Source organism: Prinia subflava, chromosome 6, assembly GCF_021018805.1.
Source record: "Prinia subflava isolate CZ2003 ecotype Zambia chromosome 6, Cam_Psub_1.2, whole genome shotgun sequence".
Lineage (NCBI taxonomy): Eukaryota > Metazoa > Chordata > Aves > Passeriformes > Cisticolidae > Prinia > Prinia subflava.
Window position 1 is genome coordinate 34,354,920 of NC_086252.1, and position 12,347 is coordinate 34,367,266.

At 39.3% G+C, this 12,347-nt stretch overlaps 1 protein-coding gene across 1 annotated transcript in view; it reads right to left on the minus strand.

The window, feature by feature from the left end:
* LRP1B (LDL receptor related protein 1B) overlaps nt 1-12,347 on the minus strand; it is a 295,406-nt gene that overhangs the window by 202,775 nt on the left and 80,284 nt on the right. The window contains exons 12-15 of the mRNA XM_063400998.1: nt 8,883-9,005; nt 7,187-7,327; nt 3,206-3,331; nt 1,375-1,491 (exon numbers count right to left, since the gene is read on the minus strand). Of these exons, the coding sequence (XP_063257068.1) occupies nt 1,375-1,491; nt 3,206-3,331; nt 7,187-7,327; nt 8,883-9,005 (507 nt within the window). The remainder of the gene's footprint in view (nt 1-1,374; nt 1,492-3,205; nt 3,332-7,186; nt 7,328-8,882; nt 9,006-12,347) is intronic.

Here is a 12,347-nt window from a genome sequence, read left to right on the forward strand (position 1 = left end):
ACTGCCCTGGGGACTCACAAATGAGGAACGGGGACTCTTCAGCTCCCACGGAGCCTCTCAGGGCTTATTTCTCATTTCTCTCTTATGTCCTTATGGATACAGGAATTTCAAACTGTGGCATAGAAGGAAACACCTCCCACTAAACAGAACAGGTAACTAAATGCCATTAGAGTGCCCATTAGTGATCAAATCACAGGGCAGGACGAAAAACGCAATCTTGGATATCCTTGCACAGCCACAGTGTTTGAGGATAACAAAACAGGATGCCAAAACATGGAACATGTCAAGTTTGGCTACACAGAACAACAGCCAGTGCCATAAATGCTGATTAAAAAATCTGAAGAAATATTCCAGGTCAGCTGAGAGGGAACTGAACAAAGCTCGAGGGAAGGATTGCCAGAGGTGCCAGTAACCTCTGTGTGCTGCTGCCGTGCCTGAGAACAGAGGCACAGAAGCTGTTCCAGCTCTGAGAGTCAGTGCTGTGCCACTGGGCAGAGTCAGAACTTTAGAGCTGCAAAATACAAATCCCCTGGTCACTCATCCTAGCTCTGTACACAACTGAACTGATTTGATTTGAAGCAAGGCAATTAGAAGTCATTTTAATATTATTTTTATTCATGTAAAGACTTCATTTGTTGCCCCATCCCTGCAGGTGTTCAGCACCAGTTTGGATGGAGCTCTGGTGTAGTGGGAGGGGGTTGGAACAAGATGATATTTAGGGTTCTTTCCAACCCAAACCACCCCGTGATTCTGCACTGCAACACATCCTGTTCTGTGATTCTGCATCTGCTCACGGCTCACTGACCCCTGTGCTCTCAGACTCACAGCAGTTACCAGTGCCCTGCAAAACAAATGGCTATTAAAATCCTTAATTGTTTGGAAGCAGCTGATTAGAGGGAGCACAGCCCTCTCTGCAGTATCTCAGCACAGCAGCAGTCAGCACAGCTGCTGATACTCTCTCATGATAGAACCAAGATTTTATTTTTCTTTTCTGAAAAATACAAGATCAAATACACTTCTGTTGAGGCTTGAAACAGGCTGATTTTATTGACATCTAGAATATGCTGAGGGGGCCCATGTGGAGAGGTATGTGGCAGAGATAAAGAATAATTTTTGAGGGTGACAGCATTTGATAATGGGCTGTAAATTAAAAAAGTCTTGATTGATCTGCGAATTTGGTATTGTAGTTAAAAACTCATTAAATAGAAAATGCTGCATTTGCTTTGGTTTTATTTATCAACCTAAGAAATTCTATTTGCCATTTCAGAAACAGTATTATCATTTCAGCTGACATGAAAAGAGATCCTTTTATATTTTATACATTACAGAAGAGTTTTACTTTCCCTCCCCACCCCGAAAGAAAACTCCACTTACCACAGGATGTCATTTCATCAGTGCCATCTCCACAGTCATCCTCCCTGTCACACAGCCACGACGTCGGGATGCACCGTCCGTTCCCACAGGAAAACTGATTGACCTGACAAGTTCTTGCTGTCAAGACAAAACACTCCAAAAACACCAGGGAAATGGACTGGATCCCTCAGGTCTCCTGGTGGGTGTCTGATTTTAGGAGCTCCAGGGCACCTCCTGTCCCTCTGCACTTTCCCCTGCTCTGACTAAACATCATTCACCTCCTCTGACTCCAGGGAAAACTGAGGTCATCTGTGTTCTGCCTCTGCTGTGGGGAATTCTTAGTGGTTTCTTCCTCATGAAAGAACGTGAAATTCTAGATATAGCTGTGCAGAACTAGGTGGTAAGATGAGAATTAATACACAAAAATGCTTGAAGTAAACAAAAATCAGGGGATAAAAATGCCTGCCAGTTGGAATATTAACAGCCTGTGTTCCACACCATGAACAATGATCTTGGGAATTTGGTGTTTACACAGGAAAATGGGAATTAGCCCGTGTGTGATGTGCCTGGCCTCACTGTCCTTAGAATCATCACCCTTGCAAACACTTAACTGCAATCATCCATTAAAGGAATCAATGCATGTATTTCTCCTGAAGAAATAAGGATCACTGAAAGAATTTGTGCTATGTAGCTACAGAAATTGCTTTGAAAGCTGATGAATAGTAAAATATCACTAAAAACCTAACATAGAAAACTGTCATTATGAATAATTTTGTTTATTTAAAATCTAAACCCATAACAATGCCAGTGACAGCAACAGATTTTGATTCCAAATTTAAGCTTTTAGAATTCACCTAATTGTTATTCCAGATTTCAATTGGTTGATATCTCAAAAACCCCAGTGACTAAAAGAATATTGCTTCATTTATTTTTTTCAACTAACATTTTCCTTTTCCTTCAGAGAAGTAGCACAAAACACAACAGAGGAATATAAGCTTAAAATATTTCAAAGAAGTAATTTTTGAAACATTAACTGTGTTTGCCACTGCAGGAATAAATGGAAAAACAAGAACACAAAGTTCTATCCATCGCCAACTGACACAGGGTTAAAAAAAATGATCTTCAAATTAGACTCTCACCCCACAAGCAAACAGTTGGATATCAAAGGATATCAAGTAAGACAACAGGGAATATTTTAATATACAATGTGTGTTGTCTTGCACTGCACTTCAGTTCAAAACACTCATCAGCCTACTGATGGCTGGCATGTTGCATATTTGAGATTTAATGCTTGTTGAGAGCACTCTGACAACAAGCACTAAACATCACTTCCACACAGGCAAATTGGGAATTCCAGGATTTACTACAGTGGAATCAGTAAACAATCCTCATCTTGCTATTTGCTCAAAAACCCACTCTCCAGTTAATAACTCAGAAATGAAAAGAATTTCAAGGCACCGAGTGGAAGCTGAATAACTAATTATGCATAAGCTAAATCAGCATAAAATAAAATTTACTGGTGACGTGGCACCCATCACAGCACGTTAATAAACAAAGTTCTAACTGCCAAAAAAGATTTGTACCTCAAAGTTTGCACCTGAGCATTGCTTTGACAGTCGACCCATATGAGAGATTAAGAGCTGAATAACTTTGGAAAGCACAGCCAAGCACATGGATTAAGTAAAATATAATTTGCATTTCAGCCTTGGTAGCTTCAAAATCTGAATTCATTTAAAACATCAATAATCAGATTACCAGTAGCAGCATGGTTCAGTTCAGTTCAAATCAGTCCTGAACTATTCATGGAACTGAAGTTAGAGAATCTGTTTGCACAACCAAGTGAAGTTTTTACCTGCACAAGTTTTATTTGATTCGTCTTCGTTATTTCCACAATCATTAGCTCCATCACAAAGCCACCTCTTGGGAATGCAGCGATTATTTTGGCACTTAAACTGATCATCAGGGCAACTGTGATTGACTGTGGAGAAAAAAAGAGAGGGTTTTTATCCCTGGGAAAATAATCTAAGAAAACAGCTGTGAAATCTGTGAAAAGAACACATTAAATGCAGTTATTGTGGTTATCCTGTATGATAACTACCATGACATAAAGATTGTTCAGCAAACCAATTACAAACATTGCTGTACCTCAAACATAAATTAAATAATACCTACTAAAGATACCATTATGGAGATCTCCTTCTATTAGGTGATAAAAGGTAGCATTTAATAGTGCTGCTTCCTTAAAGAAACATGTTCTTGATCACATCTGGGCAGTGTGATGAGGTTTGCAAACTAAAGTGCACATTAAACAAAGCAAAACACCGAAGGGAACAGATGCAAGCTGCTGAGTGCAGATCCAAAATATGATACCAGAGTGAGCAGGGATTTGGGCAGGTCATAAAAAGCTTCTGAAATGAGGCACATTACTGCCAATGGCCACATATAGATCTGCTGTTTACTCACCATGAAATTGTAGGTGTCAAAAAGTGAAATATGCAACACGGTGTAAAACTAACAACAAAAAAAATCTGGTGTTCAGGAGTGAACAAGGTACCTCTCAAACGTGTTTTTGCTGGCTACCAATTCCCACGGAAAGGATGAAGCTGCATGCACAGAATTTATGTAAATACTGCTGGCCTGCTCTTGCAGCTGTAGTAAGTGTTTATGTTCTGCTTCTTTCATGCTAATAACATCTATTATTAGCAGACCTTGCTCATCTGGACCAGGACAAGAACAGTAAACTGCACACGGCTTCAAACGCTGGGTTAAAAATAATCTCCAGCTATTTTTCACTTACTCAGCCATCCACAGACTCTTTTTTAAAGTTTAACATACATCTGGAAACAAAGGGTATTTAAAATGAAAGGATGTCTTCCAGGCTTATCCTTGACATTTCAGTAGCTTTTATCTTTGACCTTTCTGCCTGTTCCTGCGATTGAAGATGACACAGAGCGAGGGGATATCAATAGCACATGAACCCTGGCTTGTGTGCAGGGTGCAGAAGCACAGGAAGCAGAGATTAATTAATAATCTGAGCAGAAAGGTGCCCCAAATCTTGTACTTCCAAAGTTTGCAATGTGACTGGAGAACTGGAAGCATCCAAGTAATAAAATCACAAGTTGAAGACTTTTTTCTTTGGTTTTTATACTTTCATACTTGCCATAGATACTGCTTTAAATGGTCGTTAAGCTTTTGCTCATATATATTTAATAACATGTGTATTCTACTCGTAATTGCAAATATTTCAAACTCATAAAGAACTATTGGAGTTACTATGGCAACTGCTGAGAAGAGATCAATGTGCTCACACTGACCATGTAAACTATAGATCACATTCAGGTTTAAGACCAGGTTATGATTTCATTTATATTTGTATAAATCCTCAGAGAATTACAAGTTTTGATCAATGAACTGGTCTTCCTTACACTAATTTAAAAGACAATCAAGTCAAATCTGCTGAAAGATTTTCCTTCTCACTCTTTATTAGCTGAGCTCCTTAATTTAAGTGCAAGAAATGCTGGTTTCAAGACAAAAGGAGAGTAAGCACTACAACTCAGAACTAAGAAAATATTTTTTAAAAAATACTGAAATCAGCAATGGCTACTACATGGAGATACCAAAATACACAAATGCTGTAAAAACCACCACAATGTAAGAAAACAAATCCAAAACTGGCAATTTATCAGCCACATGGCAGAAGGTCTAGGTATTACAGAAGATCACAAGATGAGTTTGTATCAGCAGAATCAGGCCCGTGTGAGGCAGGCAGGATTTACCCAAGGATGAATAAACAATCACCCTTCACAAACACCTCCTCTCAGCCTAGCCAGGAGATATTTCAGCAGAAACACACACATCCAGTTTTGGACATCCAACCCCTGGAATCACTTCAGAAAAGAGCAATGAAATCTAAAAAAACCTGCCATGATCTACTAGGGAAAAAAAAAACAACCCAAACAAGATACAACAACAAAAAACTAACCAAACCCCAGAAGAGTTTGGAGTTGTTTGGTCTCAGAGAGATAAGGAAGAGAGTCTATGATAAGAGTTTTCAGACACACAGAACAATACTGCAGAACAGAAGATTGTTCATGTCTACAACTGATTGGGAGAAATATTGTATTTTCATTTCAGTAAAGGAGATTTGGTTTAGAGAAATGATACAGGGACAGAAATAGAAAGAATTGTGACAGAGTAAGGAACAGAATTCTCAGTGCGGTGACATTAATTTTAAAGCAGGCTACTAAAGTACCTTCCAGAAATGACAGGGACGTAATTGGTATGTTTCTATTATTTTTCACTTCAACAGTGGAACTCCTCTATGGCTGAAAAATACATCTCTTGTGAAACCCTAACTTTAAAGAGAACATACATTAATTTAATAGTGCAAGTGGTGCAGGGACTTGAGTTTTGGTTTCACTGCTGGTTTGGTTTTCTTGGGGGGTGGGGGGTTGGGTGGCAGGTGGTTTGTTTTCTTTGTTGGTTTGATTACTTGTGGGGGTTTTGTTTTGGGTTTTTTTGGGGTTTTTTTCCTTTTGTTCTTGAGGATTTTTGTTTGGTTGTTTTTTGTTTTGTTTTTTTTTTTTTTTTTTTTTTTTTTTTTGTTTTTTTTTTTAAGAAATGCATTGTACAATCTCAGAAATTTTCATGGTTGGAAGGGACCTGCTAAAATCCCCTGGTATAATTCCCTTCTTAAGCAGGACCAGATAGAGCAAGTTTCAAGCATCTCCACACACAGGAACTCCACAACCAGTCTGGGCATTCTATTACAGTGTCTGACAGTAAAAAAGTGTTATCTTTTAGATGCTCAGATAAAATTAATGCTTTTCAGTTTGTGCCCATTTCCCCTTGTCCTGCTAGTGACCCTGCCAAGAAGAGCCTGGCTCCCTTTTTCCATTCCCTCCCATCTGGTGCTATACTGTGACCCGTGCAAGGAACAGTGGAAAACAAAAAAAACCCACCAACTTTTAAAGGATCAGGAATGACTGTGGCAGCCCCAAAAGATGACTGCTCTTGCACTGTGCCCTGCAACGAGTGCACTGGTGGGATCTGAAAGGGCCGTAATCGCTGCACGCAGGTGTCCTGGGTTGAAAAATGTAACCAAAAATGTGTATTCTATTTTCATGGGTTAAAGTCGGTTGGGAGATATTTTTCCTTATCTCTTAACTCTAGGGGTGGAAAGAGAGAGGATGCCTTCTGTTCATGGGACACCTGATAACACCAGATAAGGCAGGGCCTCCTTATCTCCTCCTCCACCCATCCTCCTCCGAGGGACATCCCCTGTGAATGGGCCATTGAAGGCTCTCACAGGACTGATAACATCACCTCATCCCATTGGGAGATGCTCCACCCAGCGGGAGGAGCCAAAGCCTTTCCACAGGGATAAAACAGCAATCCCAAACACCAAGGGAGCCTGTTCCCACTGGATTCCCAGAGGATGAGTGGACCCTTCCTTGAGGATCATCTCTACTTCAATGGAGCCACATCTGTCACTCTGGGAGGACTTATCTAGGACTGCTTCCAACACCCTGACCAACAGGGTGTCAGGTTTGCATTCTGACTCTGTCAGCGGTCCTTTGTACTATTGCATTTATCTTACTTTACTTTTATTTTATTCTTATCTTTCTTGTTGTTTGTTCTCTCCCTATTAAATTTTATTTCTGACTTGGAGCCTCCCTGGTTTTGCTTTCAAACCAGCACAGCAGGGAAAGAAGGAAAGGAAAGGTTTGCACGAACGCCTTAAGGGTGGTTGTTTGTGTCTGGCTGGCAGGGTGTGGCTGGCAGTGCCTGAGGTGGAGCAGGCAGGGAGGGTTTGGAGGGAGTGCATACGTACAGCAGAGCTCGGCGTGCTCATCACTGCCGTCCAGGCAGTCGTCGTCGCCGTCGCAGCGCCAGCGCTCCTGGATGCAGCGCTTGTTGCTGCACTGGAACTGCTCCGCCTTGCACAGCTGGGGCAGCACTTCTCCCTCTTTAACTGGGGAAAATATCCAACAGGGACATCTCTTTACCTGCCTGGTACACCCAGAACACAACACTGCCCCTACATAAACCCATATCAATTCCTGCTCTGGCCCTTCAGAACATTTTTACATAAACTCGGCGCATTGGAGGTAATTCCAGCTGAAGCCTTTAGTGGCACACATATTCGAGGGCATGGTTGAAGGAATGAACTTTTAATAAATGGAAAAGCTCTGAACAGAATGGCACTCAAACTGGTTTCTGAATTGCTGCTTAAAATAGCAGTTTAAAATATTGCAATACCTCACCAGCAGCAAACAGGAAATATTCTGACAGACGTTGGCCAAATTCTGGTGCACATTCAGAGATAGGAAACGATTACTAAAAAGCTGATTCTTGTATCCAAGCAACAACTCAAACACCTGCATTATGCACTGGTACAGACTGAGCAGCAAAAAAAGGATAAAAATTCTGCTGGGGTAGAGCTGAGTATCAAGCTACGAGCTTATTGATAAATCCAGGCAGATGTACTTCTCAACGTCAGGTGCAGAATGCTTCATGTGTGAATGCCACACATCTGTCCAGGACCCTCTGAGGAATCCCAGAATACCTCCAGGAATTCTCCTTGGAAAGAGCCAGGCTGTGAAGTGTGTTGGGGAAAAAGCAGGAACCCTGCCCCATGCCAATCTCAAAGTCTCTAACCTCTCCTCCTGATGCCTACATTCCATCTTACCAGTGAGCAGTGCCCATTCCAGTTTTCTTCTCCCAAAAAGAAAAATAGCTTTCTTTTTTTAACTGAAACAATGGCTCTGCCTGGTCATTGCAGGCTCCATAATGTTCATCATGTTATGAAATAATCCTCATGCTTTACTCATCTCTACTAAGCTTATTGCTGGAGTCTTATGCAAAATGTTACAATTCATTTCAAGAAATACAACAGTGAGACTTAGAAAAAATAGAAACTTTTTTTTAGAAAGTTACAAACACCAAGTCTAAACATTAAAAAAACAAACAAACCTGTAGTACCTGGCAAGTTATTTTAATTGAAATCCCCACCTTTTATTAGAACAAATTTTATCATTATTTCAATGAAGATATATAACGAAAAGATGAAAGACAGCAATATTTGCATAGTCTGTGTCAGAACCTATCATATATAAATACATTGGCTTGATGTGCTCTATGAACAGTTTTATCATAAACATTTCAATGTCAGATTTCTGTTTAAGATACTTAGAATAACTTGAAAACTGTTCAGATTTAATTTTATAATTATATAGATCCATTTCTGTTATTTTTTTAAAAAATTCCAGTGAACTATTTAAGTGATTTATCATAACAGATATGCTGAAATATTTTCCAATGCATTTTATCCTTAAATAGCGTACTTAATATTCTGTTTTCTTTGGAAAATCTTTTATATTCTGTAAACTGTAAAGCAGAATATTTATTCAAGTAATATCTCTTTGTCTTATAGACCCTCTAGGAGGCCACGCTTTCTGGTTTTGTTTTCAGGTCTGACCTGATCCCTTAACAGCAGCATCAACTCAGATATTCTGTAAGAATCTTACTCATGCAGGTTGTACTGTTTTCCTCCAAAAGCTGATTATCAGCACAGGCACAAACTCTGCCTCCAGGAATGGCCAAACAAAGAGTGCTGCAGCCTCCATTATTAACACGACAGGCATTATCACCTGGGAAAAGAAATAAAAAGCAACTTTAAAACTAACAGCCATGCTAGGACTAAACAATGGGGGTTTTAGTTGCTTTGGTGTTGTTTTTTTGTTTGTTTTGTGTTTTGTTTTTTGTTTTTTCTTCAGGAACATAAAGAGATGAAGAATTTTTTGCAATTACTTTCATGTTAGGAGCATATTATTCTCATAGTTTGGTTACTGTGGGTTATAATATTTAAACATAATTAGTTACAGGTTGCAATACTCTACAATAATAATAATAATAAAACAAAAAAAATGCACCATCAGCTCACAGCATTTTATCTGCCTGTTTTATGAAAGGAACAAATACTGCAAAATATTTGGCTACATGCACACAGTGGCTTCAAGGAGTCAAACAGCAGATAAAGGAATGTTCTGAAGTTAACTGGCATCTGTACAAGTTAAAACAATGGGGCAAAAAATGCAGATTAGGAAAAAAAAGAGAGAGAAAACAAAAGTATAAAGAGATTTATGGCAGACAGAATACAGGTAAATATTCCACTACTCTTTTCTGAACACATCTGCCCTTTCTCTGCTCTGTTTTGTTGTTCCTTCCCCAAAGCTGCTCCCAAGAAGGCACTGACAGCTGTGGGTGTTTCAGCCACCCACCAAGGGCTGCTGCACCCTCAGCACCTCACTCCTGAGCCAGACCTAAGGTCACTGAGAGCCCACAAATGTCACAGTTTCTGTTTGTGTCACTTTGGTCACCACCTTGGAATTGCTTGGATCTGCACTGCTCGTGAGAAAAGCTCTGCTGATTTCAGGTGTTGGTGAGAAGTGAATATGATCAAGCAAGATATGAAACTTCATGTCTGCTGAATATTTAAATTAATTTTTTTTTTTTTTCATCTCCCTGTTCTAGTAAAAAGCAGTTCCTCCTTTTAAAGGTGTAGAAAATATTTATCAGCTTCCTGGGCTAAAACAGACTCCACATGATCCCTTCTCCTCAAAGCTCTTCACTTCACTTTTCATAGAAAATATAATATGAAGTTCTCATGGAGCTATGAACACAGATATTAAACTGTCCCACCAGAGCCATTCCTGCAGGTGCAGGGAATTCTCTTTAAATTATTAACTGAAATTCAGATAATGAGCAAATAATTTAAGATTTTGGAAATCTTTATATTTTAAGATGTTCCTTAATATGTCTCACAATATTTAGCAGTGCTTAATAACCTGTTCCTATACTTTTTCTGATCCACTGTACACAACATTTCTTAGAAGAAAATGTGTCAACAGCCCGTCAAAGCCCCACTGAACTTTTAAATAAATTTGTGCAAAATGATTAATAGAGAATGATGTGAAAGGCCATTGTGGTACTTGTACTTTCACTGGACTGGGTGTGAGTGAGATGACAAGAACAAGCTGTAGAACCTGAAAATGGGAATTCCCTGGGAAGTCTGAGAGCTTGATCACAGTTTTAGAAAGAGATTAGACTGGATACTTAATACACAATATTAAATCCCGACTTCAAGTCTGAGGCTATGACCTAAACCTAAAAAAATCAGCTGTTACATCTATGCTCACCAAAACCAAAATGTGATGAACAAAACATCAAAAATGTAAGTAATGTATTTGAGTCTAAATTTTGGAAAACCTCAGAAAAAGTAGCCTTGGAAGTCTCTGCACCTTTGCCATCATTGTACAAATCAAAGGATGTCAGTAACACAGATTTAAACAGTTCTCAGAAGCTGATGAAATAAACAAACCAAAATGCAATCTTCAAAAGTGACTCCAAAACGACATTACACAAGTCAAAACAGTTGCAATGATTTAATTAAAGAATGTACATGAGTTTGTCAGCTCACTAAAAGAGAATAAGCCTACAGAATAAAAGACTATTTCAACCAAATATAGAAAACACATGATGATTCTGAAGCCCAATGAAAGCTGAAAATAAATAACATCAAAAATTAAACCACTAGATCAAAGTCAAAGGGTCCATCTTGAAGATGAAAAGTTCCTACTTAACCTCATAATTGGGATGACAAACTCCTGCACAGTGGGTTATGTGCTAAGTAAAGTGATAAAAGAGGGGCTGATGACAAGGAAAATAGAAGTACCAAGAGTTAAAGCAAAAAGATCCAAGATAAAAAGGTTTAAAAAGTGTTGTCTTCAACCTGAAGGTGCCATGGGACCTCCAGTCCCATCAGTCTTGCTGAAGAGACTCTTAGGCTGAAATGCCTCCCAAAACACAGTTCAAACAGGTTAAGCCTCTTTATTGAACAAGCTGTAGAACCTGTAAAGCTATCAAGTATTTGGGAAATTAAATTTCCTTGACTACAGTTCCTAGCAGCTATTCTATATGGTTGGTCTTAAAATAGTCCCAAAATTTAAAAATACTTCCAAAGCAATATTTTTTCATATTTTGACAGCTTTTAAAAGGGTTGTTGCCCTGTTGATTGCATGGGACTAAATTAGGCCAATTCCACGTTAATTAACTAAAAAATTAGTCCAGAGCTAAACCAACAATTTAATTGCATTTCAGTCACTGTTCTCAGAAAAAAATATGGCAACCACGCACATTTGTTTAATCTTCTCATTTCTGAGATACATTGAAGTATTTATTACATTTGTAACTTGTTATGAACTTAACCTCAAACACTTAAATTGTGTCAGCCCCTCTTAGGACCATCCTCCACACACCAAGAGCAGCAGCCTGGTGCTCAAGCTCTCCTTTGCAATCTGAGGATTGAAACATGAGCTGGAGGCTCCTTTAATTGCTGCAAAGACACTTACACAAGAATTATTTACGTAAAAGTGGCAATCTAGTGGATTTCCACTTTCAATGCAGTGGAAACACCTGCAGGCCTTGGCAGGGTCATAATCTGAGTGTAAATCCAACTCCTACAATTCCTACGCTTCACCTTCCCATTTTTTTAGGATTCCTGATGCACAGAGAGCCAAAGACTCAGCCTAAGGAAGCAAGGGGAATTCTAAGCTCTGAAAACAAGGAAAAAAAGCCCAAAAACATTCCTCCTCAAGGGGACCATGCCTCATGAGAGAGAGAGAGAGAATGAAAAATAACTCTGCTTGAGGAGATCCCAAAACACAAAGCAAAGCAGCCTTGGAACAGCATCTTGGAAAAGCCCCCTGATAAAAATTCCTGTGTGAATTGAACTCTGCCCAAATGAAATGGAAGAGTTTCTGCTTGTGTGGACACTGACAAAACCAGCAGCATCAAAGCAGTCACCTCAAAACATCAGAGCCAAAACTTTCTGAGGTATGTGCATGTAGTCTTTAATATACAACTCGTCTGAAAAGTGGTTTCCTGTGGTTTTCTCTGTACAGCAATTCAGCCCTGAGCCTGCTCTTCTACAA